Source organism: Paralichthys olivaceus, chromosome 10 (genome assembly GCF_024713975.1).
Source record: "Paralichthys olivaceus isolate ysfri-2021 chromosome 10, ASM2471397v2, whole genome shotgun sequence".
Lineage (NCBI taxonomy): Eukaryota > Metazoa > Chordata > Actinopteri > Pleuronectiformes > Paralichthyidae > Paralichthys > Paralichthys olivaceus.
In genome coordinates this window covers 14,264,427-14,292,316 of record NC_091102.1, presented here as the reverse complement: position 1 = coordinate 14,292,316, position 27,890 = coordinate 14,264,427, and the positions used below count along the sequence as shown (strand labels likewise).

The window sequence follows — 27,890 nt, the reverse complement described above, 5'->3', positions numbered from 1 at the left end:
TGGGTCAGACTTTTATAAAAATGACATATTGTACCATACAAGTGAAATTGAAGTCTCTGTAATGTGTTGTTGATAAAAAAAATCTCAATGTAGAGAAATGTCGTCCTCTCCAGAGTCAAATTTGTTTTCAGGAACAAACAAACCTTATTTTGTTGAAATTTGAACGTAGGGCTGAAACGGCGGTGGGGAGGCGGGATCTTTCTCTCCGAGTGCTCTGCGGTCTGAGCTTCCACGGAGGCCTTGAAGGCACCATGAGGTCCAGCCCCCTCTCTTCAGATGTGTGTCAGTTGGACTGAACAGGACTCACACACACACACACACACACTCACACACACTCACTCACAGTTCACAGAGAGCAGTGGGGGATCGGATCTCACCGCAGAACAACTCTGTCTTTACTCTGATCTGATTTCACAAGCTGCTTCGGACCATCACGAGCAAATAAGGAGAAAAAGACGTAATATTCAGGCGTAAATCCTTCAGGAATAAGAGATGACAAGTCAACGGTTCACCTCGTGCTCAGGTGAGTGATCACAACATTCGGAGTTGATGTGAACGTCCGATATCAGGCACTCTCACGGTTTATTTAGATTTATTTCATTCTATTTGAACTAACTACCACACGGTGCATGGAACACTTTGTTACCCGGATCCTCCTGCACTGTTTTCTCCACGTTTGGTTTCGACCTGGTGCCTAATTGTTATGTATCATATTTCTTTTACTGCTGTTTAACTGATTAGGATGTACATACTTGGTTAGTTTGTCCAACGTTTTGCCAACGTTTTTCCAATGTTACCACCAAATAAATCATAAAGTAAGAACACTATGAGGAATATTTATTTTTTTAATTCATCACCAAAAAGTTGAACCATTATATGTAATGATATATAAAGAAGGACGACATGACAGCCCCGCTAAAGTGAAGCCAAAATCATCATCATCGCCGGCTGGTGGCAGGCTGCAGTATAGGTCATGAACTCCACCTCCTCCGAAAAGAATCATTTCGTATTTCCTTTAATTCTGTTAAAACAATCGAGACTAAATTTGTGTTGAAACCGTGGCACACTTAGTTTCCAACACAAAAGGTTGAACCATAAAGTTGGACAATGTGACGGCGCCCCAAAAGTGAAGCCAAAATCATCTTGATATACTGATATGACATAAATCCCATCTCTTCCATGATAGCAGATGAGATATGGACCAAAATAAACTGTCGAAATGAATTTTTCTGGAAGATGGTTTCAATCATCCCACTGATCCCAGTTTTTCCTTTTTTTGGCAGCACAGTGATATTTTGTCTTCATTTTTCTACAACAGGAGGAAGCAGAAACGTGTCATACATCTTTAAATACAGACTATGGGGCTGACATGGGGGATAATTAAGTTAACCTGCTAGCTTAACAAGTTCTCACAATGCTTCTAAATTGACCTGTCGTTACCTTAAGTGCGTCAATATGTTAGTTGATGTCAACAGCTGGTGTGTCTGTTGTATCTGTTTTCCTGTCTGTAAATGTTTATCTGTCCCTAGGGATTCTCAGACATTAACAAGATGTTTTACAGTCAAAACAATTTTCTATGTTGAACTGTTCTTTAAAGACATCAATTGGGGAACTTCTAACTGTCTAACTGTCTTAAATGTCTCTCGAACTGTCAGATCATTTAAGATGCAGTCTGTGAAGTCTTGGCTGTCTAAAGCCTCAGTGGTTCAGAAAGCAATATGGCCCCAGCCCTGACCAAAATCCTGAAAGATGGCCATGGCATCCACCTTTCCTCACCCCTATCCTCTGTCAGAGACTCCAATGGGAGAGCCGTGCACAGGACTGAGCTGGATCCTCACATGAGGCTCACAGAGGACGGTGGACCCCAGATGTGGCTGAACCTCTCCTTGTGTCCCTCTCTGGACCCCTGCCTGCCAGCGAGCCCCCTGAACGTCCTTGCCAACCCTGTGCTTTCCCCATATCTGGAGGCGTCTGCCAGCCAGTGTGAGTCGGTGCTCCTCTCCAGCCCTGCTTCCCTCCTCACATTCCTGTCCTTCAATGAAGATCTGAGAGATTCTCATCAGGTGGTCTCGGTCCTACCAGGTGTACCAGACATGTTTTTAGGCCCTGTCCCTGAGCACAATAGCCAAGAGGCTTGTTTGCTTCATGGCCGGGGTGCTGCTCATGAATGTAGGCCAGATGGTGGTGATGTGCACCACTCCCCCTTTACACTCACCAGTGTTTCTCCATCAGATTTCTTTGGAGAGATTAACTCTCAGGACTGTGCTCCTTTTTTTTCACCCCCACTGACACTGACACAGACACAGGAGAGAGCAGCCAGAGTGGACTGTGCTCCTCTAGCTCCTCTAGCTTCAGAGCAGTCTTGCAGTGGCAGCTTGAACTTTGACCAGCTGGTACCCAGAGCTGTGCCGGAGGAGGCCATGAAGGAGCAGCTCTCTAGGCAGGAAGAGTTGCACAGCCAAGCTTGGAGGCTGCAGAAGAGACTGCAAGCCCTGCTCGGAGAGCACGCTTTGCGACACTGCAACCAGCAGCTGGAGGGGCTAAACCGGCACATTCATCGTGGGGATGGACTTAACGACTCCAACCGTCCTGGTATAGTACCCCCACAAGCGGGTGGCAAACTCTTCTTGTCTTCGCTAGAGTCGTCCACAGCATCATCTTCCTTCACAGAGCACAGAGAGCTGAGCCGCTTCAGCCAGGCGGTGCTGCGAGGCCTGCAGGAGGCCTTGGACTCTGAGGCCACAGCCAGCAGCAGCTCAGACGATGAGGTAGAGGAGGAGAAGAGTCTCAGAAAAACCACAACATCACGTGTGTGAGTATCCAACAAGTAGAGGTAACTTTAATTGTCTGCATGTATACATTTTGATAATTAAAAGGTGGCTTTTACAGATATTGTGTTTATTACTCTTCATAATGCAAGGGTGGCAGATAGTAGAAACTGACCAACCACAGGCTTTTTTATATGGCTGAGAATAGTAGAAAAACAAGCCACAATAACATTTCTTTGTCATAGAAGTTTGATCATGGCATTTATTTTACTCCTTAAGTTAAATGGTCTTTAGTCCGAAATATGACTTCTTCTATCACATTTTCACTTTTACAACATGGAATCTCTGGTATCTCGTCTATTGTTTCTTGAATTGTGGGCTGCTTTGTAATTGTAGTGTTATGTTACTCTTACCTGCATGTGTCATATGGAGCCACAATGTGTATGTGGCCGTCCCATCTGGTTACAGAGGCGACTGTTGAAATCCCCTGAACTGCAGGTTTTGCATATCAAGTCGTCAGATATAAAGTTTCTCACAGCTTGTGCTATTGTTAAGATAATAAAACCAGCTCAGAGGCGTCTGTACTGTTGTCACGCTTCCAGGAGATCTGTTGTTCTGTTCCAGCATTGGCTTTCCAGACCCAGCTGTGGTTCATGCTGGAGTCATCGGCCTCGATATAACTCAAGACAAGTGGACAATTAACAGACATAGACTCTCATACTGGACAACCTTTCAGTTCAGGACAATGAAAGCACCATAAACCAGATCAGAAACAGTCCCAAAATGGTATAACTTTGAGAGGATGGGCATATTTAGTCACATCTGTTTTAAATTATAATTATTATAGTCAATCCCAATCATGTGTGATTAATCACACTCATCGACAAATGTCAGGGATGACAAAAAAAAGACGTAATTCGGATGACAGCATTAGTCAGCTGTTCAGTGAATGAGGTCCACTCTTCCTCCAAAGTGTTGGATGCATATTTGTCTTGGCCATGAGCGAAGTTTACAGTGTGGTTGTCAGAAGCACAAGTTTTGTCCTCCCGGTCTTATGTTTTTTTTTAGCCATGCACAGACACATTTTTCTCTCCATGCTGCAGTTGTAATGGATTCAGCAATAGCCAACCCTCCTAACACGCAGGGAAGGAACACAGACATGCCAGCAGCCCTGCACCATGCCAGCCATTCTGTGCCACCATGGCTCAGCTCTTCCTCTTTCTAGTAGAAAATACCCATCCTATATTTAAAGTCCCTGTATGATGCTTTTTGGGTTTGTCCTGTAGACTGTATATAAAGATTGATGACCACATCCTCAAAAGTGAAGTGAAGTGAATCAAGGAAATGGGTCCTGTCATTTTGGGCCTTTGACCTGAAACATCTGCACAGATTGTTTTGTGCAGCCGCGGTATGAAATGTTCACCGAAAAATGAAAATTCACTAATTATCTACTCATCATATGCCATTGGAGGTGTAGGTGAAGTGTGTGAGTCCACAAAACCTTTTGGAGTGTCAGGGGTAAACTATCCTATTCAATCATAACGTTTCAACCCATTTTTATAGCATCGAATAACTATTTATAACCAAGTTTACTGTAAAAATGTTTTAAAGTTTGTCACAGCTTTTGCAGAGAGATGTTTTCGCAATTCCTTCATTTGTGCCGATGCTCTGTTTAGTTCTCTCTTGCGTCATTGCGTTACCAGGTCAATATGCTTCCTGGTCAACAAAGCGGAGACGTCATTGTGTCATTACTGTTCTGACAAGTGGGGTAACATCCTGTTATTGGATTCAGGCCAATTTTGCCTTTCTTTTAGGCCTCTAGTCTGGTCTAGTTTAAATACAGTGGCATTTATTTCATAGTTCTTCAAGGCTTCTGCTTTGTCCTGAATCAGGGAACAGATGCAGTTTAGGTCTGTTTATGTGGTCTGAAAACTGGAACAAAAGGGGGTGTTTTATGAGTGGCTTTTTATTTGGCCAGCGTCAGTCGTTTTGGAGGTGTCAGCTTGCCTTTTGTCTGTGCATGTTCTTTTCCTTTATGGAACAATGCTCTGTGCTTCATCAGTAAATCTCCCCCTAGGGAGTTTTTGTGGCAGGTTCCTCCTCCTTGAGGATATCGCCATGCTGGAGAAGGAACAGGTCGTTGTCCTCTTGTAGAAAATGTGGAAACTGTTGACCTTTGTGAACTTGTAACACAGAGACATTGTTTTGATTTCAGTTTGAAACCATGTGTCCATGTCGCTCTTTTTATGCACTGACAGCAGGTCCTTCACACCTACAGCTGTTGCTCATTTTCTGTTTCCCGTCTGTTTAAATATACTGCATGGGAGTCTTTTGAAAGGAAAGTTAAACTGCGGGACACACCCAAAAACCTTAATGCCGCTACACAAGGCAAGAGCCAGTGTTCAAAGAGGGGAATTCATAAGCCTAAAGAACTACTTGTTGGGGCTGGCCTTTGATTCCACCGGGATTTGGCAACGCCAACTCATTCTTTCTCACTGTGGAGGGCAGCCAGTGTGTTGATCGACTTCACACTTCATTCATACAGTATGTGTCATAACTTCACAATAAATATTATGATATACAGAGTGCTTGTGAACTTGCACACTATCAGGTGTAAATCATCCTCTCCTTTCCTCTCCTTTCCTCTCCTTTCCTCTCCTTTACTCTCCTCTCCTCTCCTCTCCTCTCCTCCTGACTCGCCTAATGCTTGGCAAATATTCCTGGAATTTTCTCATTACAGAGTTGGAAAGAGCCGCAGGGCAGCCAGGTCTAGTCTTTTTCTGTGGAGGAAAGACATCGCCTCAGCTTAGGATTGAGTGAAAATAACCTTTTCCACTGGTCAAAACCAACTAACACCCATAACCATCTGACTTTTATCTGCAATGGATATTGATAAATTCATCATTCACTACTGGGTCAAATTACTTTGCAGTAGACACAGGTTTTTATCAGCCCTGTCTCCGATCATCAGCGATGGAAATGTGACACCCAGGTGAACTTGCTAATTCAAACAAAAACATTTTGGGCATGTCATTTACTTTCAGGCTAATATTAGAATAGCTACCTTGTTATACCAAATGTTATCGTAAAGTAGTCTGTGAGTATCTGCTTCCTGACCGGCCTAACCTTTCTCTGTCCTGCATCCGAGTGTTTGAAGTGGGGGGAGTCGCTCCCTTTGCGAGCCAAGGTCCAAGAGCAGTGCCATAGCAACTACTGCCCCGCAGAAGTCAGCCAACCACACACACACACACACACACACACACACACACACACACACACACACACACACACACACACACACACACACACACACACACACACACACACACACACACACACACACACACAAGCTAAATGTTAACTGAACAGGCTAGTGCCATGGAAACACACTATAGACACACCACACAAATCAACAATGTTTTATTCTGTGGCCTAGATAAGCTTTTGTGCTTTAGCAAAATGCAGCCCTCCCTCTAAACAGTGTTAGGATGCTAAACAATTTATGCTGTATACTGCAACATGGCTGTGTAAAAGAGGTGGAATGTTGACTGCAGCAGTACAAATGTGTCAAACTGTTTGGTCTTTACTCTCTTTGTGTCGCTCAGTCTCACTCTGTTGTGACACACATAATCCTACTAGGGATATACTAACCTCTCCACGCACTTCCTGTGGTTGAATTTCAGTGGTTGTTTTTGGGTTTTTATGACCCACATTTAATATCCTTGAATTGTTGCTGCCTTCATAACCAAATTCCAAAGCTTTATAAGGACATTCAGTTCTTGTGAGGTTGGATCAGAATCTCAAGCCTCTGACAAAAATAAATAAAACATATCGTAATACTATAACATGGGTGTAACTGTTCTCTCTCTTTCTCTCATCTGCCACTCCACCCCTCCTGGCAGCAGCAGGAGCAGCAGCAGATGTGCAAGGCGATGGCTGGAAGAGAGAGTGGAGCTGGGCAGCAGATGGAGCTGGCTGCAGCTGCGTCTGTCCGAGCTGGAGGGAAGGATACAGCAACTGGTTGAGCTCCACAAGCATATCCGCTCGTCCAAAGTAAAACAATACTCCACTGTATCCACCTCAGTAAAGCGCAGTTGATGTAATGTAACATCTGGCAGATATAACGGGCAACTGTTTTTGTTAATTAGATCAGTTTTGTGTGAAGATATCATCAACTAGTTGTGTCTAGATTTGGTGTCTTACTGTATCAAATTGGGTTTTGTTTAGCTAGGTTTTCAGTGAGATCCTGGAACAAACCGTAGACTGTATGTAAAAATGGACAAAATACCAGCCCGCCAAAAACGAAGCCGAAGGACCTCGATCGCCCAATCGTGGCTATCTACATTTTATGTCAATAAACCCCACCTCCTCCATGTTAATGGACTGGACATGGACCAAAGTCATAATACACAAAAGAAATTCTCAAAGATGGTTTGTTCCATTTGAAGTAGTTGTTATCACACGTATGTTAAAACTTTCATCTACCTGGTTAGTTTGGTTTTAATTGCTGATATGATGTGAGATGAAACGCAAACTATATAAAACCGAGACTGACTCAGTTGGTACAGCTCCATCCTGATGGCTACTGTCAGACAGCTCGTTTTGTTTGGTGTTATTGTCTGGGTTGTAGGAGGAAGTGGATTTGCATTGTCCATCTTTATATACAGTCTCTGGAACAAACTGTCAAAACCTTTGGGGAGTGATACATGAATATGAACATATAATAAATGAATCAATAGATTAGATCTCACCTTGTAAAATGCCCAGCTCTCTTCTTTTTTCCTCAATAATCCTTGTTAAATAAATACTTGATATATGCAAAATAATTGCAGGGATCAAAAAGAGTCAGGTTATTTTTTTAATTAAAGTAGACTAACACCTTCAGTGGCTGAGTTTGAAAGCTTTGAGGCAAGTAATGAGTGTGTTTTTCTGTGGGTCTAAGGGTGGTGTTGTGCTCGCAGCCTCCCAGCCACTGACAGACAGGCAGATTCAGCAGACCCTGCTGAAGGAAGTGAGAGGGTTATGCTGCACAACGTCAGATGCTGACACTGAACCTTGCAGCCCCACACACCTTCTACACAGCATAGAGAGGCAGGTAGGTGAGAGGAGCTAGCACACACACACACTTTTTTTTCATATTGATCTCTGTGCAGTAAAGATTAAACCATTTTTTTTATGCTAAATTGCAAACTGCAAATGGGATGCTTGAATTCATACATCATTTAAATCAACTCAAAAAGAAAATTTCCATTCATCCTTCAGCTAAACAGATTGTTAAGGGAATTAAAAGCTATACAAAGATTTAAAATAGGAATCTGTTCATTTTAATAGATTTTATTTAGTGAAATACATATACGCACAAATCACTGTCAGGCATTTTGTAATTTCAGAGACATTTGTTTGAAAAACTGCCACAGGTAAAAATGACTTTCTGTCTCAGAGTAAGAGGTTGTCTGAGGACACAGATACTTAAGTGCAAGTTTAAAAAAAAAAAAAAAATTTCTGTGCACAGCTGAGGTTGTTAAACACAACCTCAGCTGTGCATCCTTGGGGCCAAGATAGAGCGAAAATGGTATTTAGATGCTTAAGAATGTTTTTTGTACTTTTGAAAGTGCTTATATTTGTTTGCAAATATCTACCCTTCATAAGTGCCATTTAAAATCAGATAAAGTCTTAATCAACGTGTTGCTGCCACAGCAGATTTCAGCCACATCATGCTCTGCAGTGAGACAGTTGAATGGAATTTATATGGTGAATAATCTTTAATATGTAACAAACAATCAAAAATTATGATCATTTGATCATTCAATAATCACTTACTTTTTAAAGCAAAGGACATGAGAGAACTGTGTTGTGACTCCTTCACACGCTGTCACTGCTCTCTCTGTTTAGACGACGGACTGTCTGTCACACTTAAGTTTCAATTGGTCACTTGTGAAATGTTTTTATTTTGAGACGTCTCTCATTACAGAGCGCCCAGCTCAGCCAGATCGTCAGAAGTCTGATGCCTCCTCTCAGCTTTTCACCGCTCTCAAAACAAGCAGAGACCCGTAAAGACAAGAGATCCTTCACCAGGTGGACAACACACACAACGAGAGTGTTACGCATATATCAACATAATCTGAGTATCATGAGTTGGTGTTAAAGATACAATCACTGTGTTTAGAGACAATGAATTTTGGCACCAATCTAAGGAGGTTATGTTTTCACCCATGTCTGTTTGTTTGTTGGTTGGTTTGTTGTAAACAGATTATACAAAGATTTACATTTTGGTTAAACTCTCTTAACTGCTATCTGCATTTGAATGCAGATCAATTAAAAAGCCACCAGCTGATTCATATTCACATGCAGAATGTGTTTGTAGAGATTAATAAGTGTGATTACTTGGGTGCAGCTTGAATTGAAGTGGACTCTTGGCCCTTGGCCGAGGTATGCGCTCTACTGAGTACAATTCTAGTTCATCAGAGGAATCTTAGATTCATACTAGATTTGGTCAGACATGCTCTTAATTTCTATCAGACAAGCTAATAATACTTAATAATTCGACTGATCAGTTGTATCCACTGTCTGTTTTTGGCCTCGATGTAGAATAGATTATCATGGCTGAGACCAGGCTCCCTGTTTGTAGTGTAACCCAGTGAAACAGTCAGGTCCCATCTGGCCTGAATCATCCCTTCATGTTCCTCCTTCTTGCTGCCTTTTTAACTCTCTGAAGATAAAAGCAATGCAATAAAAAAAAGATGCTCTTGTTTATGCATCAACGGAAAAAAAGGTTTTGAAGTAAGTTATTTTTTTCAGCTTGTTCTTTGTGAACAGCATCTAAAAGACGCAAGACCTTCAAAATCTTGCCCTTTTAGTGCCTGTGATCTCATCCTGAATCACATCCGTGACATTTACATGGCCTCATCTGATCTCATCCCTGCAGTGGTCAGAGAGGAGATGATGCTCTTCTGTGCAGCAGCTCTAAGAGAAGGAGACTGGTGACCACAAGGCGGTACAAGGCTGATGCGTGCGTTTGTGCCCGAACCCGGCCTTTGGTCTCCTACCACAAGCCCAAACTGTTCACTTTCAACACACACAACCCCAGCAGTTCGCAGGTAGGCCTGTGTGCATTCTCCTCCATTACCCAGCCTGTCCATCTGAACATTTACTAACAACATAACTGTCAAACCATCAGAAATTACAGTTTATTGTCATCCAAACTGTACACAAGACAAGTGCATTACATTACATCCAGCTCACGAATGTTAGTTTCCTAATTATGTAGAACGATCTAAAGTTAAAACAAGAATAAACAGATGAAAATGGTACAAACAGACATTAGGATATTGCACGCAACTGAATGAAATTACATATATTGAATGAAAAGGTATTCAGACATGATCTGCGGATAAAATCCCGAGAACTGGCAACAGAGTTTACCCGCACTTTGCCTTTTACGCATGCACAACGCAGCATGAGGTCCTCTGCACAGATGTGTTCACAACAGCAACAAATCCTCCAGATTATTCAGTCAAGAGGTGGAGTAGCCTAAGTTAAGTATTAACTCCACTGCAGAGATCATGTGATTTTCTTGACAACACACACCAGTGTCAGCTCCTATCACCATCATAGGAGGCCAGGCGAAGAAAGTCGGACATTTGCTTTCACACGCGCACCTCCTCCGGAGAAAATATTGTGGAACTGCGGAGTCCAGTGCATGTCTGAAAGCAGCTTATGTTAAGACTTGGGAAGCCCTTCCCCCTACACCTTAGATCTCCTCACTCTATTATTATCATTATTATCTTAATCCTGCTCTGCTCATACAAATCAATTTTGCCATGGATACCCTAGTGTTTGTATTCATTAGTGCCACTTGTATCCCTTCACAATGTGAGTGAGCGTAGATCATGCACAGATGCTAAAATGTGTGCATTTGTTATTTTCCCCCTTTCTCTCTATTCTGAGGACGAGGGCTCATCACTATGCTTTATTACTATACCACCAGCCAACTCTACATAACCACAGGGTTTCACAGTAAAGGTTGAAAAGCTAATGAACGCATTGGATTATATAAAGGTTATATACGTCAATGGATTTAATAGAAATTACTCACTTGTGTGACAAATGATAAATGTGTCTTCAAATCAGTTGTTCTTTGTCCTGTTTCAGTGAGGGGTGCTATATCTCTTAAGAAGCCCCTCAAATTAAATAGGAATACATGTTTAAAGCCCCACACCAACTTTGAATCAAACACGAATATCTGATGGATTTAAACAAATCAAATCTGTGGTATTATTTGAAAGCTCCAGCCTTTATTAAGCCCCAGGGGTGCTAATGTATAATGCCATGTTCTCACTGCCAGTAGACATACAATATGTTGCAGTTTATTTTTAGTGACGTTTTTATTTAAAGCTGCACCAATAAAAATGCCGTAAGATCAAATGACTGAATGCAAACCCACGTGGCTGTTCTTGGTAACCAACTCACAGTGAACAAGTAACTCTAGATTGTAAAAAAGCTTCTTTTCTGTCTTCAACTCATTGTTTTGTTTTTTCCATCCTGCGAACTGAAAAAAAAAGGAAAAGAATAATATTATAGTGACTATAGTGGACAAACTTCCCAAAGAATCCCATCACAATATCTTTAACACACAATCACAGAGCATAATCTGAGTTGATAATCTCAATATTTTAATATTTTCTCGAGAAACTTCAGTCTAAAACAAACCTTACCATTTACCACTATCTATCAGAAACAATTTAAAACCTGATACTGTATTAGTACTGTATGAAACTGTATCGTTAACTAGAGAGAATGTGATCGCCATAAAAATATGCAAATATTTAGTTTACAGTTTAAAAGCGCCTACAAAAGTCATGACGCAGCTTTCAGACTGTGTATTAGATTGGATAGAATGTGTTCACATTATCACTAGAAGACTGTGAATCAGTCTTACAAAATAGAACACAAATCCATTGGGCTTGTGGTAGAATCTTAAATTATAATCCTCATTGCATGTGAAATTTAAATATAGAGACTTTTGAGATCCAACATCTTTCTGAGCACTGTTTTTTCAGATGGTGATTACAGCTGCTATAATTAACAGCACCAAGCTGCCGTATTATTGCCAGATGACAAAGAAAGTGCTCAAGCTGAGACCTTCCTTAAAACCTTGTGATGATGATTTTCTCTTTCTCTTGTTTTTTTTTCTTGTGCTCCAGGAGCCATGGAAGTCCATGTCCACACTCTCCTCTTCACTACCTTCATCTTCCTATTCGTGTTGCTCCTCTTGCGATGTCCTCTGTTCTAATCCTGACTGCAGCTCGGCTCTGACCTCCAGGAGAAAGAGCTCCAGACCGCACTGTGTGTTGTCTCTTTCATTTGGTAGGAGAAAACTTAACATATTATAGCAAGAAGGGTTTTTTTTTTTTCACAATTTAGTCTCATATGTGTTGTCCTTGATTGTATTTGTATTTCACAGAGACATTTTACAAAGAACATTTGTGTAAGTTTGACCAACCTAACACTGTTTACTCTCCACCCAGACACTCCTCAGGCACACCGCCCACAGGGAGCCCTCGCTCGAGAAGAATGGTCCCAGAGGCCATTAGTTATCAATTCCCAATCGCCCACTCCAGTACACTTCAAGAGATGCAGCTCCACACCACTGCACAACAGTAAGATCCTGCCCTTTACCAGCAGTGATTACATACCCTCTTTATCTGTGTGCTCTCTGTCTTCCTCTATTTTGCTCCACTCTGTGAGTTTTGATCCATTTTCGCTAAGACAGTAGAAAACATGCAGCCTCTTGTCGATCCAGTGTGTTTCGATGTTGCCTGTGAGCGGGGTCAGAGCATGACTGTAACCTGCTGTGTTGATGTCATAGTCAACCAATAAGCAAGATGACGGGAGGGCAGGTGTGGTGGACCTGCTGTTTTGTTGTCTTTATTTAACTAACAGAATGAAGCCTTGCCCTATATTGGAAGGACGTTAGCTATGTGAGTGATGGTCATTCCCATTTTGAAACATAGAAATCAGAAAGCCTTTATTGTCTTTGTCTTTCAGGTGAAAATGTATGAATATGCAACTTGTGTGTTAGGCTGTACATGTATCTGTGTACATATTTTCTTTCTTTTTATGTTTAATTATTTTAGTTGCCATTATTATTTATTTTATCTGCGCTATCCTTTTTTATTCATCGTAAAATACACAAATATGTTGTTGATATTATGCAAGAAAATGTAATTCTTTATTAACTCTGGCACGTTATACAAAACAAGGATATTGATTTGAGCGAGTTCACAAAAATTCGCCTTTAATGCTTTACGCTTGAAAACCTTCTGTAGCTGATGTTGTCACTGATCTCAGGAGTCATGGAGACATTTGTAATTGCCATATACATTTACTTTCAAAGTTATAAACATTCCATTTGGGAATATTATATTATATTAGTTAAATTAATTTATCATTATAAACTGTTAAGATAATTATCTCATTTGCTTGTCTTCAGTAAAAAGACACTGACGCTGCTGTAAAGCCTCCCGCTGCGACCAGTGTAATTGGTTGCTAGCATGTCCGGTATCCCACTGTGTTTGAATGAGCTTTCAGGTGAACAGTAGATTGACATGAAATCATTCAGCATTTTATCAATGTCAATTTGAGTCTTAGAATTTATTTGTCTGACGCTAATTTGTGATCATTTGCCTTTTGCATTTACACACCTATGGCAGCTGTTATTTCAGTCCACAATGGAGATTGATGAACCACAGCAACCATTGACTGGTTGATTGTAGGATTTCTGCTGTTTATCTTTATATATGTACTTTCTTTCCCCCTTTTGTGTGAATTACCGAGGTAAGAAATAGAAACAAACTGATGTATCAGAACAAAGGACACAAAGGAGGGAGACTGAGAATGGATGAACACATCACTCACCCATCACCCTGTCGATTTCCTGTCAGCTTGAATGATCTTATCCTCCTCCGTCAAGAGCAGAAGAAGGAGAAGACAGCGTGTCTCCTAATATTATACCCTGACATATAGCAACAACCCTGTTATCCTTTCTGGTCATAGTTAATATAGAGTGAGTTAATCGAAATAAGCAGGAGATAGAAACATGGGGAAATGAATTAATACTTCACTAAGGAAGCTATTTTTGTTTCTGAGCTTTCTTCAGTTGTTCCTAATGAGGAGAGAGCATTTGTGGATCAGTTGGACCCAGAATGTTCTAATGGGATTGGATTAAGTTTTCCTCAGTGTCCTGTAATGTATCATTTATATAAAAGGTGGATTTTAAGCAATAGTCCATTAATTCCTTTCTTCATTACCTCTTCCTCTGTCCTTTTTTTTCATCTAGTTCATCAAAATCAGAATCAAAATCATTAAGCACAAGTAAATAATTACTGGTGTTCTGCCCAGAACACTGACACTAATGGTTAAGGATTAGCTTTTGTAAACCTTAACCCAAGGGTAAAGTCCCAGAGGAACTGAAGGGGAGGCCGAATATTTCTGTAGTGTATGAACTCAGGGGTGTGTGTGTGTATTGTGTGTGTGTGTGTGTGTTTGTTGTGTGCGTCATTATAGGTCACAAATACAAGCAGCATGCACGACATCATAAAAGCAGGGTTATGGGACTGTCACCTATCAGGATGACAGGCTCTGCTCAGGGTCGACACAGGAGAGCCAATCAGAAGGAGAGGAAGAGGAGACACAGCCCCAGTCTTGATGAAGGTGTGTGACGTATGCAGTGTATGTTCACACTGCATCGCAAGTAAACAGTAAATCATTCTGTGACACTTGACGTCACTCAGTTTGAGAAGAGCGACATGTTTTGATGCATCAGCAGTTTTGAAATCAATGATGTGTGTTTGTGCCTAGATGATAAAGATGTCCTGCACCGGTCATGTGAGCCAGAGGGAAGTTCAGACGAAGTGCTGGAGGAGAGCTACACACAGTTTTCACACAAGCAGGACTCTCAAGTAAATCATTTACAGATTACATTAGTAGACAGAAGCTTCTAATTGATAATACTGTTTACTTCTCAGTCATAACTCACAGGCAAAATATGAACTCTTCAGTCTTGGTGAAAGAAATATATTGACCGCATAGTAACTCAATTAACACAAAATCCAGGTCATTAGCCATATCTGCACCAAATGTCACCTGTTCATACATATTAGCAGTCAGCAGATCACATTTTTATCCTGGAAATCTCAACATTATTTCTAGAGAATGCTGAATCTCACAAGGTTAAAGAAAGAGGAAAAGATACCTGGATCTGCTCCCTAAATCAAATTCTCTCTTAAAGTTATTGGGTTTTCTTTAGGCCATACCCCACGCTTCCACCAATTTTCAATTAAATAGGTTCCCAGCAGTTAATTTTTAAAATCAGACAAACTGATGAAATTATATCCTACCAGGTCCAGATGATAATTACAGGGTCCAATGTTGGATGGAAATGTTCTAATTGTCTAAGTGTTATTGAATTTATATACTTGAAATGAAATTGCACATTTAATTAAATGAAATATTTACTTCAAATGAATCACATCACAAGATCAAATCTGTGTAACCCAGATCCTGGACTTGATCGCTGTGTCTGTTAAATGTGCAAGGACTGTCAGTGTAATGAAGTCTTTAGAATGACTGAATGTGTGAACGTCTGTGAAGCGTTGGTGTGAACTGTCATGTTCGCTCTTACTTCAGCTCAGCAGTGTTTCCTTTCAGGGATCTGGTCGAAAACGCCAGGGAGAGAGCGTGTACAACATCAACAACATTGTCATCCCCATGTCACTGACCAAAGTGGAGAAGCTGCAATACAAAGACATCCTCACACCCCGGTATGGAACAAACCCGCTCGTAAAGGATTTTCATAAAATTCTGAAAGTCACTTTTGTATTAAGTCTTCTAAACGAAGCACATGATGTTATTTTTCACCCACTTCAAAAACTTTAATCATGTACTTACTAAATTTAGTTAGTTTTTTATGATTATATAAATATCAACATGATAATTAAAAAATATTTGTCTTTCCATGGACTTATTCCCCAAATTTACAGGCTGTTTATCTCTGATTCGGAAAAACTATTGGTTTCAGTTAACACTGTTTTCATTCTTTCGGCAGGTGGAGGCTGCTGTGCACCCAGTCTCTGAGAGAGAAAGAGACAGAGATGAAGGAGGACAGTGAGGATGGACAGGTAATGTCTTACACCTTTGGACATGAGCACTTTATTTTAGTTTGGGAAGAAAAAAATCATCCTCATCCCGTTGTGTTGTGTGCAGGTTGAGGATCTCAGCGATGAAGCCTTTGCTCAGAGGCACGTGGCTCTGGAGCAGAAAGAGAAACTGCGCTGGTCCTCATGGGGAAAGAGAAAATGCTTCAGGCGTCCTACAAGGTACACACACACACACACACACACACACACATCCAGAACTGACCAGGACCAGAGAAATATATGAACCTGTTCTAAAGTCCTAATATTTGTCAGTTTCCAAGTTCCACTTTTTAAGATTCTTTTTAAAGCACTTCATATTCTTGCACCAGCATACATGTCCCACATGCTTGAAGTGTATGAACCAGCACAGCTCTTCAGGTCTTCTGGCACAAATCAGTTAGCTGTTCCACACTGCAGGACACAAAGCTGTGGTGAGGCAGATTTAGCTTTGATGCTCCAAATTGAGTTAAGGTGCTGAGAGCAGCCAGAAATACTGAAATCTTTATATACATCGCCTATATAAACTTCAGTGCATAAACTAAACTAAAATACCACACCCTTACACCTACTTGATGACATAATCAAAAATATAAGAAAGCCGGTGGCACAAGAGCAAAACTAGTTGACCAACTGGTGTCCTGAATTGTCAGGAAGGAGTCCTGGAAAATGTCCCTGCATATGTCCTGGAAAATGATCTTTTAAAAAGAATGGGAACCTGGTTTCATTTTATTCTAGCTGTCTTTGATGTTATTTCTTTATCCCTGTTTGTTGACTTTTTTATTTATTTATTCTATCTATTTTATTTGACTACTTTATTTTATTGATACAGCTCTTAAAATCAATTTGATGATTTTAAATTGTCAGTATTTTTATTTGTAATCTCTTATTTTTGGCTCAGCAGTCAGTTGTAAAGCACTTGAACACTGCACTGATCTGAAAGGTGCTCGACCTGTAGACTTCACCAAAAGCAACGTCAACAACATGCATCAGGAGGGAGAATTAATTAGACTTTCTCAAACGTCACAGCATTTAATACTTAAATCACAAGATGACAACAAAGAGAAGCATGTGACAGTCAGATGAAAATCCTGAGCTCACAAAGACTCTGCTGAGTCTGCAGTGCAGCTGTTGGAGAGTCAGTGTGTTCACCTCTGTGCATGTAAATACAATCTGTGTGAAAGTGGAATGTTGAGAAATCTCTTGGCAGAGTTTCATGGGGTATGCTTGTTTTTTCACTCCAGATCTGGCAGCAGGCTGTCAGGCGGTGGGGGCGGGATGTTCACATCAGGAGAGGAGAGCTCTGCAGAGTGGAGTGGTGCTCAGCTGGAGACAGATGAACAGCCGAGCTCGGAGGAGTGGCTGGTGAGATCAAAAGCAACACAGCTGAAACCTCAAATCCACCAAACCAATATCTGAATTTCAGACCATTATGATCCAGAGGCAGGAACTCACTAGTTATTTATTGAATTACGAGTTTTTTATTACAATTTCACTGTCCTTTAATTGCTTCAGTTTTGTCCTTGATCAGGGTAATTTTTGTTTGGTCAATGTTTTCACAGCTATGCCAGCTGGTGGTTTCTGAAATGGGTTTCACACTGGAGGGAAGAACGTTTTTCTCAGACCTAACAAAAATTATATAATAATGAGTCTGGGGTCAGAGTGGGTCAAAGATCCTATTTGTCAATTTATTCCTTTACCATCAAAATTCCAAAAAGATTTGGGATAAAAAAAATACCATATTATGAAATGGAAAAATAGGCTATGAATGGTTGAAAGATCTTGATTTAATGATTTAAGGTTAAAGTTTTAAAGCCTGGCATAATGTTTAATAAGATAAAAAAAATTTAAAAAAATCTAATCTCCACAGAGATTTTTTTGTATTTTAGTTTTTCTTCTTCAAAACTGCAGTACTCTTTTCCATTGGTGAAGTTCTGAAACATTCAAACTTGAGTTTTGAAAGGGCAAAGCTTTATTTTGAAAGCCTGCAGACGTACACCTGCACTCTGGCTGCAGTCTGTTATTTCACAGTTGAGTTTGCAACACCCACTTTTCAGAGATTGACCCACACATTGATTTTTGGCAGAGCTCACCAACAGTTCTGATCTTGAAACTTTGAAACTGATGGTCTGAATAAAAGTAGGGATCCAGGAGACAGGAGCACTTGCTAAACTTATTATTTACTCTGTGCTGAAACAGGGTCACATTTTGGGATTATGCGGTGTTGACAGACTGCTCCACTGATAATGACCATGCGCAGGAGGCACGGTTGCTTCAAAATGGAATTTCAATCATGCAGAACCTTTTTCTTGTATTAGATTTTTCTTTCAAACACAGAATTTCAACCTTTCAGTCTTTTTTCAGTTTTAGAAGATGGAATAACATTTATCCCATGCCCAGAGGTAAAATAAACTGACTGATATATTCATGTGCTTTATATACAACATTATTTCTCACTTCATCCCCAAAACATCGAGGGACTGAAAGATATTTAATGCAGCGTTCCAGTCCGAGATAAAATGGTGTTATTTGTGCGTGAGCAGAATTAGAAAGACTATGTTGCGTTAAAATGCATTGCAGACTATTCAGTAGTCCTTCCCATGAGTGTTGTGTGTGTTATAAGGCCCAGAAGGATTCTTGAGAGCCCACACAGATACTCATCTCCCCTTTCTTGAATCGACGATGCTCTGATTGCAGTGCTCTCTCAAGTTTTTGCTTTGATTGGACGAGTGAGTCGACACTAAACCAGACTGTCCTAATCAACCTTCTCCACGCCACAAATTTCCTCCCACTTCACTGCTTTACACTTCTTATGCACCCATACAAACCCTGATTGAAGCATGACACCAGATTTTTTATTTTAAAACAGGCATCTGAGCCATGCACAGTCTAAATTCAGAGAAGGGATGGATACGAGAAGAACAATTATCATGATTTAGTGCATAATTTTAGGGGTCCATTGCATAAATAATATATCAGATAAATGTGTTACACTCTCATCTCTGTGTCTATAGCAATCAATGCCCACAATACAAACTAAACTTGGTTGTGAAAAACAAGCCAGTTACAGTTCCGTGTCCTGTCTGTCCTCTTGCAGCCTCAGACACCGTGGGAACGACGAGTGTTTCTTCTGGACGAGGATGAAGAGGAAGCCCTCCTCTGTGACAGTTTAGAAACGGAACCCTCAGGGTGGTCAGAGTCGGGTTATCACTCTGCATCAATAAAGTCCAACTCCCAGCTCTCCCCAGCACAATCCTCAGGTGCTACACTGCCCTCTGGTGCACAAAGCTTCAGCATTACACCTCAAGGCACCTTTTAATGTAAGTCAGGAAATATTGTAAATATTGTGTTAGTTATCTGTTCAATAATGGATTCCTGGTTTTATTTTTTACATTCATTCATACATTCAGTATGTTTTTTAAAGGAGGATTTTAAAAGGAGTTTCACTCAGAAAGAGTGTGTGTGTGTGTGTGTGTGTGTGTGTGTGTGTGTGTGTGTGTGTGTGTGTGTGTGTGTGTGTATGTGTGTGTGTGTAGTTTTCATGTCAGATATTAACAGGAGAGTATTTTGCATTTTGTAGTACTTAATTCGTCAAATCCAAGTCCAAATCCAAATTCCAAGTGTGGAAACCATTAAACAAAGGATTTGTTCATTCTGTAGATTATTGGGTCTCAGTCATACGTTGCTAAATAGCTCAGTTACTTATATGACTTATGTATTGAATTTGTAAATTAAATGATTGTTTGTAATATTTCCTCTCCAGATTGCCTCACGTCTGGATATGGGAGGAGAAAATGTGCCCCGGGATCCTCGAGTATTGATACTAAATACATTCCATGTGCATAGTGATCTGATGTCATTAGATAAATACTCTGAAGCAAAAGCTTCTATTTTGTGAATATTGTGGCACGTGTAGTTTTAACTGACAACTGTAGCTCCTGCTACACTTTCAGGTTTTAATGTAAAGAAATGTATATCAGTAGTCTCAGGTTTGTGTACTGTTTGTAGTGGTCACCTGCTATTTATTTTCACTGTTGTCTTAACAAGTCTGTATAGAAAGACTTAAATATATATACATATGTAAACCTTTACCTGAGTTACTTGAGCTTTTTCATTTCATGGTTGATATTTGTCAAAGCGATAGGTCAGTGGGGAGATATCAAATATATCCTTTTTATGAAGAAAGCAAAATTGCTTAATAAATGTAAAGATGAGTAAACATAGTGGATGTCATACTTTTCCTGCCAGTACATTATATTTATATTAATATGAATATTTATACGGAGTGGGAAAAATAGCTGGGAAGTACAACGAGTATATGGAAATGTGGATTTCAGCTAATCGATAAAACTAAAAAATGGACAGGTAAAGCATATAGGTTTTGTTTCAGTCATATGAAATATGTCTACAACTTTTCACTGATTTCAATGATTAACTGTAGCTGTAGCCTCCATATTTATAAAGTTAATGGAGGTCATAGCTTTTTAAGGCCATAGTCCCAGTGAAGCAGCTCATTGTTTGATCCCATATGCATAACCTCTTACCAGGAGGCCTAATGGACAGATGGTGGCTAAGGTCGTCCTTTCATCTGCCATGTATGTGTGTCAGTGGTTTCACTGTGGGGATGAGAGTCTGGGTGATCAGAATTAGAAGTCATGAATTTACAGATTGTAATTATATGGTTCCTTGTCACATCCTCTCATTAACAATGTTACAAAAAAAGCATTTCTCTCATTCTGGGTGTGAAAAATACTTGTGTGGTCTGGATACTTAAAATGTGCCATCATGTACAAACTCAAATGTTCTTCTCCCTACTTCTTCTCGAGAACTCGGACACAAATAGCAGTAAGGTCGCTTTCACTTTGGCCAGTTGCTTCTCTCTTCAGGTGCCGTGACCAAGAGGCCTCATACTGTCTCCATGAAAAGTGAAGGAGAGCAGCAGGAGGTCTGCCCAAACTGTCCTGCCTCATCTTTCTGATGCTCCAGATTTCCACTCTGGTCCTGAAGGCAAACCAATAACTTCTGATGGCCACATGGGGGCCATATTGCTCCTTTAGAAGTCAGTTTATAAGCAGTCAGTCAAGCAAAAAGTAAAATAATATAATAAATAAAATAGTTAATCTATAAAAGAGGGTGGTCACTACCTATACATAAACTGGTGTGTATATACATGGAAACAACTATGAAGAGTTGTATGTAAGTTTTTCTACATAGTTGTAACTACAGTAGCTTCACTCAAGGGGGCGCTCTTGCATCTCCAAGAACACCTTTACCAACCCAACGTAGCAAGTCTGTGACAGAACTGCTTGTATCATGTTTCATAACTTCAACTGTTCAACTTGAAGTGGGTAATATTGTGACAGTGCTCCTCCTGATATTGAATATACGTTTTCTAAGCTGTTAACTTTCCTTAGGTGGTGAAAGAAACTTCACTGGATAAATGAAAACTTTGGGATTCAAACGTGAGGTAAGTAAGATTAAAAAACAGGATTTAATGTGTTTTGTAATGTTTAGTGCACCATTGTAATGTTAGCTAGGGTAAATAAGGCTCATTATGGCACTCATAACTGATATTAGGTATTTTTTTTAATCAATTCTTGAGAGGTGACAGATATTTCAGCTCACTCTTGTTCATTGTGACTTTCACTATCTGCATGTCAAATTTCAGAAGACTTTGCTGTAGGATTACTTAGAAAATGAATGGCAAATTTGGCAACTTTTCTATTAAGTCAGTCATAACTTACTGGTATTAAATATTCTTTAAAATAAATCCTTGAGAGATGACAGATATTTCAGCTCACTCTTGTTCATTGTGAATCATTTTTGAGAAAATGAAAGGCACAGATGGCTACTTTTTTTTATTATGGCACTCATAACTTGCGCATATAAAATATTCTTTAGAAATCATCCCTTAGAGGTGACACTTATATTTCACATCACTCTATTTCATTGTGACCCCCACTGTCTGCGAGTCAAGTTTCAGAAGATTTTAATGTAGAATCTCTAAGAAAAAAACGAACACATTTGTCAACTCTTTCATTATGGCACTCAAAACTTAAATATTCTCGGAATAAAATCCCTGAGAGGTGACACAGATATTTCACCTCACTCTTTCACACACATTCAGAAAGTGGGTGTCCAGGGATCTGTACCGTAAGACCACAAGTAGACACGCATCCATTTTCAAAGTGTGGCTGACCGGGTTTTCACTAACTACAGAGCACGTGACCGCAGTGATGCAACACTACACAGTAAATAAAGTACAAATCATAATAAATCTTTCAGATACACGTTAATTATCATTTTCATTAAGCTAGCAACGTTCACGTAAATACTACTAGTAATTGTAATTATTTCCAATCAGTAATTATCTCCCACTTATTTTTCTGAATGTGTGTCGTTTCTAGCAAATGGTGGACCACGACACCTTGATGACTCGTGAAAGAACAGCCACGGTGTAGTGGTGTGTCTACTCCAGTCATTACGGTAAAGTGAGGCTGCGGAGCCGCTCTGTGACCGTCAGACCAGGAGTTGCTCTGGAAGACGCTGCGCCGGACAGGTAAGAAAAAAAATACACATGACTCTTCTTTAATTCTTCTACAGCGCTGTAATACAAGTGCATCTGTATAAAAGACAAAGCCCCAGAGGCATGTCACAGGGAGTCTCTCCAGAACACACTGAACGGACATGAGAGCGAGCAGTGAAGCTGAAATGATGAGGAGCCCCTCTGTCTCTGTGAGGATGGAGAAAGGACGCATTGTTCAGATCTGGGTCTGGGTTCTTGTGCGTTTGTGTTGCCGTTGTCTCATCGGCGTCGTCAGCCAGGGTTCAGTGACTCGGTTTCTGGAATGGCACGAAATCCCAAGCTGAGCAACAGATCTAGAAAAAGCAGATCTCTTGAGATATGCGATAGGGATCGATTGATCCATGTATCGACCCAATCACGCGCTGAAATCGTTGTTCTCGTTGACGTGCAGAGAGGATCGTGTCTGCATTGTGCTCCAGAAAAAAAAAAAAAAAAGCCTTCACCTATTGCGGTCACTGCGGGAACTTGCGTTGCTGCGGTGGCAGTGCACAATCAGTGCTGTAGTATGACCACATTCGATACGGCTATATACCATGAGGTTACTGTGGGGACATCACTGAGAGCAATCCACTGTAGGATTGTATAATATGTGATTTCTGATCTTCCCAGTGAGACAGAGGAGAGGGGTGCAAACACAGGTGCTGAGTCATGTTAGCTCTGCTCTCATTGATCACACTAATGAAAGCTCAATTTGTTCATATTAATTTTTGCCAGTCATTACCATAGTGTTTTTATGTGGCAGAGCTAATTTCATTCATTTAAAAATGAAGTTAAAAAGCTTATCTCTTGATCGAATCCCTGCCTCCACCATCAAACACAGCAAATGCAGCTGAAGGAGTCTTCTGTCACACCTCCTTCAGTGAATGGACATTAAATAGTGAGATTGTGCATGATAGAGGTAAACAGCACATGCAAGCTTCAGCCAAATCTCATTTACATACATAGAGCTGGCTATTGATTCCCCTCTGTCAAGTTCACTTGCTCCAGTGTGCATGTACATTTAAACGCCTGATGAATTCAGAATGAGGCTGGGATGCATTGAGTCATGGACGGTCAGACTGGCTGCTGGGAGCTCCTCCTTGCTGAGGGAGTAGGCTGGTGTTTCTGGAGGTGTAGGTTGGTCATCTATTGGTTTCTGTTATATCACTTATGTCTGCTTTCTGCTTTTTTGGACACAACCCTTCGACTACTAACCCGAATGTAAGAGAACATAGATCGTGTATCTCCTGCGCTGTAAACTGAAAATCTCTATAATCTACCTATTACCATGTTTTTTTAAGCTATTTTTTTATTAAATAATAAGCAGTATGCTATTATTTGCAGCCCCTAAAGTACATTCAAATTGGCATATATCTGTCTGACGCTCTGATTGTATGCATTTAAGTGCACAAAAATGATTCATCATTCTATTGCTGAATACTAGATGATAAAAATAACAAGCTATAGGCTCAGTTTGCTGGTTGTATTTCTGTTTTTAATAAAGGGAAAGTGGACCACTACCATGATGTGCCTGGTTTCTATCAGAGATAAACAGAAGTACTCATTTAGAGATTCATCCCTAAACTCCTCATGGCGGTGCACAGTAGAAATTACAGGCTGATTTACAGAACTAATTTGATAGTAAGTGAATAGTCATTAAATATTCATCAGGGGAAGAGACATCAGCTGAAAGTGCAGATGTCTGCATTTGTGATCTATACTGTTTCAGAGCTAATGAATTACGTCTGTGTTGTGTGCGGTTGATTCAGCTGACAGGTTGGATTAAAAGACTTTCATTCGAATGTGAGCAGTCACAATAGTGACGTAGTGACAAAAGACATGTTGAGTTTTTGTGAATTAATGAAATGTCTTCCCAGGAAATCTGGGGTTTTTAGTTTGGGATGCAAGGTCTGATAATCATCCCAGGGTACATTTAAACTTTATTGTTCAGTATGGAGTATGGATTTACATAATAGAACAATTAAATACATGTTTATAAAAAAAGAAAGTTGAAAATAAAAGATGAATCAAAAGACATGAGGAAACCTTGTGGTGAGCATATCAAAATGGAAACTCTCCCTTTGGTTTTCACTTAAAAGAATGAGGGAGCCTGAAAGCAGAATGGGTCAGAGCAGCTTTGAAAAGAAAAACTGTGTAAAAACATACATTTCTTAAAAAAGCAAAACCTTAAATTTGAGTATTTATCTGCCCAATGAAGGGAGGCTAGTGTTGAGGAATTTGTGGACTCATCTTAGTGCCAGTCTGGAACGTGGTGGTGGCAGCATGTTAGACCACCTGCAGGGTTGACTCACACAGAAAGAAATAAAGAGATTAAAACGCAGAGTGTTAATGGCTCTGTCAAATCGGTAAAACACATCATTAAATGTTTCATTTGACTGAAGACGAAAACATTTACTACTTAAAACAGTTGACTTGTTGTTTTTAAAACTTTTTATGGAAATTCTGAACATTTACCACCTCTTATTGTTGTAATGACATTCCTTAGGATGCTATTTTAATCACAAACATCAGTGACATGTGGAAAAAAGACATGGCATCCGCACAAAGAGACGAGGAAGACGACGCACAGGTGAACATACCTGTGTTGTCTGTTACAGGTGTCCACTGTGCTGATGATCTCATGGAGACAGTGGAGATATTTTTGGGTTACATATGCAACACTTGTCCCTGTTTCCAGCTCATGATAAGATCATTTAGATAATTAGGTTAAACTGGGGATTTGTTGTCTAACATGTGTTGCTTGCCCTTATGGACATCTACTGCTGTACGGGAATGCTGTGTCACTGTATTCCTGTCACAGTAATTACATTTATGAGTAGAATGCTGTGAAAATTGGCAGGTTTGAATAGATACAAAAGAAAATGTAAGACCCAGGCAGTAAAGGACTGTCCTTTAAGACCCCCAGAAAGATACGTACTAAAATTAAAATTATGGAAATGTAAAGGATTAATTGATGGTGTCATTTGCTTTAGTATGATCGGCCTTCCGAGAAAGCGCTCCTGGCTGAGGTGCCAGCTCCATTAGACCACTCGTGAAGTGCCACCACGTACTGTAGGTCAGCTTCACTAAGCTCCGTGTGCCAGCGTGAAAACCTAATCCTGAACCCCACAAAGATACTTAGTCAGCTGGTCATTCACATGCGCACGCACGCACGCACGCACGGACGCACGCACACACACACTAAAAGCTTGACGCGATGCTCTCTGAGTGTGTGTGTTTGCTTGTTTGTTTGGGTGTGTGAGAGACAGAGGAATTGGAAAAGGCTCTTTGTATGAAAGAGGAGAGACTCTCAGTGGCACTTTGGCAGTGGCACCAACACACTCAGCTGCCATGTTTGCCAGCCAGCTGCCAATCTCTCCTCTTTCTCTGCCTCTCAGGCTAAGTAAAGTACTCCAGGTTTTTGGAAGATTAGCTCATTAGTAAATGTGCTTACAAAGTATCAGAAGATGCTCCTTTGTTTCATGCCAACACCTTAGTATATAGGCTGCAGTCAACTTTTATTTGCATTAAATTGCCATTTGGTTTCTAGTATGAAAAATGCCAGTCACGATTGTGTAAAACCCAAGGTGAATTCTTTAACCTCCCCTTATATTTTATGCTTGTAAAAAAAATTGAAATTGACTGTGGGGCTGGTGAGCAAGTTATGTAATCTGTGTGTGTGTGTGAACACTGTAACAGTGGTAACAGCAACTGCCACGGCAACCCTATTATACTGTATGTCTAGATTATTTTTGATTTATATTCTACAGTCTCTTAAATGAAATAATGTATAGCTGCTTAAAGTTATTTAAATTCACAGGTGCAATGAGTTCATATTTTCTAGGCTTAACAGGTAGTTCAACAGACAACACAATCCTCCAGGACCTCAATACTAGATATTTAAGTTTTTCAGATAAGCCATGCTCTGATTCAGAACTGAACTCCTCAGATAAAATCCCCCATCTGCTGTAGTAGCCTAAAAGGATGCAATACATGACTCGCTTATTCATTTAAGAAGTATTTTTAAACAACGATGTAAGGAATGGAACATTATTTGATATCAATGCCATTTTGATCGTATTGATTCTCACTTCACAACACCCATTATTGAAATCTTTGTGCAATAGACTGTTGATGAGAGATTATTGATGCTTAGAGTCATCTACTGACTGCCCAGATTCAGCTACTGACAACTACCTCTCTCTAAAACCACAAGTTGACTCTTATTTTGAAGAGTAGTAGAGCAAATAACAAACCAAGCTGGAACACTGGTTCCATAAACAACTAGCATGTCATTGATACATGACTTGGCATTGTACATTAGCCGTCTGCTTGTATTCAGTTTTACAGTAGCGAGCACAGGGTCAAGGATACCTGCATGGCAACAATTCATCCCTCTACCAGATATCAGGTCAGGCTTTATGGTCAGTGTAGATTTTGTTTGTGTTGTGAAGATGGTCTCTTGTGTGATAATAAACAGATATTGACCCCTGGGTCAGGGTTAGTTACAGAGGGGCATGTTTGAGCTGGTACAGGTGGTTTTTTGCTCCAGATCACATAGAGCATACAGGTTTGTTCATACAACCGTTTGAAACTTTCACCAAATGTCTCATAAAACAATGGTCTTCCTACTCAACATAGCAGGTTGCAGAAGTGAGGTTTATGCACTGAGTTGTTCTGTTCTGCCTTTTTATTTACTGAACTTAGTCAGTTGTTGACTTGTTGAGTGATTCTTAAACAGATTAAATATCAGGAAGGAAAAGCACATGGCTGTGGCATTCTTTATGGCAATGATTTTCTTAATTTGGATGGTGCTATTCTTCCACATGGCATGGATGCAAGAAGGGAATTTGCTAGAAGGCAACAGGAGAAGGACTCTAAGCTTCCTTAGATAGACACAAAGAGCTTGTACCTAATAGACAAGTGTCTACCTTTGTCGCATGGATGAGGTTTGGGGATGAAAAGTCTGACATGGATCGGTAAAAACATACTTTACAAATAATGCCCCAGACGCGTCCCCACAACACACTCAAACACCACTAACCTCTATTAACACCTACACAGGAAGCATGTTAAACAGTACAGAGAGAGTCTAAAGATGAGAGGCACAGAAGTACTCAAAACAAACCCCAGACTCAGACGTTACAAGAGGCTTCTGCCCGCGGCACACCATATGGCAAAGATTGATGGAAGGAGGTACCAGCTGCTGTTGCAACTTACATCTGCAAAGACATGGCCCTAGTTTACACAGTAAAAAAAGGGTATGGCTAATGAAAAACAAGGAGAGTCAGATGTTAATCTTCAGTGAATATCAGGTTTTAGTGCCTTTACCACCATCGCATTTCCATAGAAGGAAAATTTCAG

General features: G+C 40.3%; 2 protein-coding genes across 12 annotated transcripts in view; both read left to right on the top strand.

The window, feature by feature from the left end:
- The first annotated feature begins 289 nt into the window (after positions 1 to 289).
- Positions 290 to 20,185, top strand: kansl1l (KAT8 regulatory NSL complex subunit 1-like). Of its 4 annotated transcripts, XM_069533527.1 has the most exons (17): positions 290 to 523; positions 1,656 to 2,592; positions 2,671 to 2,812; positions 6,671 to 6,821; positions 7,711 to 7,863; positions 8,740 to 8,843; positions 9,694 to 9,865; positions 11,972 to 12,134; positions 12,296 to 12,427; positions 14,334 to 14,480; positions 14,628 to 14,728; positions 15,477 to 15,589; positions 15,874 to 15,946; positions 16,032 to 16,144; positions 17,206 to 17,326; positions 19,059 to 19,281; positions 19,725 to 20,185. In XM_069533527.1, exons 2-16 carry the CDS (start codon positions 1,719 to 1,721, stop codon positions 19,278 to 19,280), a joined length of 2,781 nt encoding a protein of 926 aa, XP_069389628.1. In that variant the 5' UTR covers positions 290 to 523; positions 1,656 to 1,718; the 3' UTR covers position 19,281; positions 19,725 to 20,185. The 4 variants fall into 4 exon arrangements, with proteins under 4 accessions (XP_069389628.1, XP_069389629.1, XP_069389627.1 ...); XM_069533526.1 differs by having other exon boundaries at positions 291 to 523; positions 1,656 to 2,812; positions 6,674 to 6,821; XM_069533524.1 differs by having other exon boundaries at positions 291 to 523; positions 1,656 to 2,812.
- A 2,209-nt stretch (positions 20,186 to 22,394) lies between these two features.
- The window catches only part of map2 (microtubule-associated protein 2), a 73,074-nt gene continuing 67,578 nt past the window's right edge, over positions 22,395 to 27,890 (top strand). For 3 of the 8 annotated variants that reach the window (XM_069533520.1, XM_069533519.1, XM_069533518.1), the window contains exon 1: positions 22,399 to 22,520. The gene's annotated coding sequence lies outside the window, so the exon portion shown is untranslated. Of the gene's footprint in view, positions 22,521 to 27,890 lie in introns of all 8 variants that reach the window. The other 5 variants (XM_069533516.1, XM_069533514.1, XM_069533512.1 and 2 more) reach the window with 4 other exon arrangements.